General features: G+C 50.6%; 1 protein-coding gene across 1 annotated transcript in view; it reads left to right on the top strand.

Annotated features, from left to right (window-relative positions):
• The window catches only part of LOC103802020 (sodium- and chloride-dependent GABA transporter 1-like), a gene marked incomplete at its 5' end in the record, with an annotated part of 19,782 nt that extends 18,102 nt beyond the window's left edge, over positions 1 to 1,680 (top strand). The window contains one exon of the mRNA XM_009074464.1: positions 1,576 to 1,680. Within this exon, the coding sequence (XP_009072712.1) occupies positions 1,576 to 1,680 (105 nt within the window). The remainder of the gene's footprint in view (positions 1 to 1,575) is intronic.
• Positions 1,681 to 2,457: the final 777 nt, after the last annotated feature.

Genomic DNA, 2,457 nt, shown 5'->3' with positions numbered 1-2,457 from the left:
CAAACCAGGGTGTTATGTCAAGCCACTTTGGTGATTTTGAGTTGAAGGCTCAGCAGCAATTCCAAGAGTAGGTCCTTTCTCAGACATTTGAAGGGCTCCTTATTCCCTCATAATATGAGCTGGAAAAGGGGGGAAAAACCTGAAAGTACAGATATGGGTTCAACCCTTTGCCTAGTCTCAATCGTGTTTCACTATAGATGTAGAAAGCACATCCTAGCATCTGGCTGAGCCCAAGCTGGCCTGAGGCCTCCCAGGAGCAGCTTGACTGCTTCTGACCAAGGGCTTGTGCTAATTAGACCTATAGCAAGCATGGCAACACCAGCACTTCTGAAGTGCTGGGGCTTCCTGTGCTGCCCCAGGGGCATGAAGGGCAGCTTGGGACTGCTTCCACCCATCACCTCAGCACGTTGTGCAAATCAGCTGTATCAGTAAGCAGCATGAGTGGCTGATGTGCACTCTCCCTGTCTGGCTCTTTCTCTAACACTGCCCACACACATCAGGAGACCCAGAACCCCTCTCAATTGTTCATAGGCCCAGGAGTGAGCAGCAGATGGCAGCAGGAAGAAAGTAGGCTAATCTGTGTGTGTGCCGGTATCAGAGAGACAGAGAGAATTTTTGGCCTCTTATATGCACAGATCCTGGATTAATTTGTAATAGAGCTGGAGCTGGAGGGAAATTAGATGCCAATCCTGAATAAAGTGGTTTTGACAGACAGGAAAGATTACAAGTAATTTTGATCCTACTGAGCATGAATGTGAGAGGGAGAAAAAAAGTCCATGAATGGCAGAGACAGCTCAGTGAACATTTCAGGGACTTCACCCAGCAACAGCCACTTATTGGAGAGTAGGAGTTTGTTTCCCTTTGCTGGAAAGAGGTTCTACCTGTTTTAGTGATGTCTGTTCAGGTCAAGCTCAATCCTTCTCTGCCTTCTCTCCTGCAGTGCACAGCATCAGTCCTTCCCTGACCGGCAAAAGTGATTCATTCTTCTTCATCGCTCCTGAAGCTTGGTCCACACACATGTCTTTCCCCTCCATATTTTCCTGGGTTCTTTCTTCACTTTACTTGACTCTGCAATTTTCATTTGATGAGCTCAGGGTGGCAGGAATTGCTGCTGTGCAAAGGTTTGTGCAGGTGGATGGTCTGATCTTGCACCAGAGGCGTAGGTGGTAACCTTGCTAGCCTGCTGTAATTATTTAGTAATGCTTTGTAAACAACCATAGCCAGAAAATGAGTCTGCTCTGAAGCCTGTGATATTGCAGCTCCCTTGTTCCTTCTTGCAACTGGTCTTTCCTGGTAACAGTTTGACTGTGTTGCTAGGATGATCCCTGTATTTCAGATGAAAGGATGAGCTGCTGTGCTGTGTGCAGCACCAAAGCAAAGGTGATTTGCAGAGGCTTTCAGGGGATTGCTGAATGGTGCTGGAGGAGTCACTCCTGCTGCATTCACCATGCCCTCATCCCGTCGCTAGCTGGGGCCGAGGGGTCCGAACCCTCAGCTGCTGCCGTGCCCTAGCTGTCCCACTGCTGCTGCCTCTGGCCCCTGGCTGACACACTCTCTCCCTTCATTCCTGGGCAGCGTCTGCAGCAGATGACACAGCCCAAGACAGAGATGCATGCGCAGAACAACGGCCTCCAGCCGAAGATGTCCTTGAACGGGAGGATGTCAGATGCTGCCGTCTAGGAGGAGAGCCCACACCTCCTGCCCTGCCCCGTAGCTGCTTGCTCCACATTGTCCCTTGAGCTCCTCTGGCACAGCTTGCTGTTCCTGTCTTTCACTTGTCGAAGAGAGGACCTGGAGGAGGAAACCATTCATGTCTCTTCCTCCTGGCCTGGCTTACCAAGGCCCCGAACAAGCTGTCGTGAGGACATCGTACAGTGACCGTCTTCATCCTGCAATGGTCTGGTCCAGGTTCTCAGGGAGGAGCAGCTGGTGCCCACGTCTTCCTCCTCCTGATGAGAGGTGATGTCTCTAGAGAGCTTAGACTGATTGCTGTCCACTTCTCTGTTTTTCTTGCCTTTCCATGTGAAATTATGCAGACCATCCCCCTGCACACAGCTGTGCTTTCACCCCAGAGAGCTAGCTGGCAACCATCTCAGATGGTTGTCAATTGATGGAGCATAAGCCAGCACTAACAAATGCATAACTGGAGGGGATGTGCAGAACGAGGAATTCTAATGAGGAATCCAGCATGATTGTAGCTGTAGGACATTGCCTCAAAACTGGAGAAAGGCTTACAGACAGTCTGTGCTGCTCACAGATGCCATGTTTCAGCCCTACACAGTCCCCAGCTGTGATTACTGCATCCATTGGGGCTGGTGCTGTGAGCCAGAGCCCAGCAGAGCAGGCAGCCTTTCTCATCTGAAGCATCCTGCTCTCTGCAGCTCTGAGCAGCAGCCACTCCCTGACCCTAAAATGCATCTAAAAGGGTAAGTAGAGGGCTCTTTGCTAAAGGCTGTC

Source organism: Acanthisitta chloris, unplaced genomic scaffold, assembly GCF_000695815.1.
Source record: "Acanthisitta chloris isolate BGI_N310 unplaced genomic scaffold, ASM69581v1 scaffold36910, whole genome shotgun sequence".
Taxonomy (NCBI): Eukaryota; Metazoa; Chordata; class Aves; order Passeriformes; family Acanthisittidae; genus Acanthisitta; species Acanthisitta chloris.
Note: the sequence above shows the minus strand (reverse complement) of the source record. Positions and strands in the feature narration are given on the sequence as shown.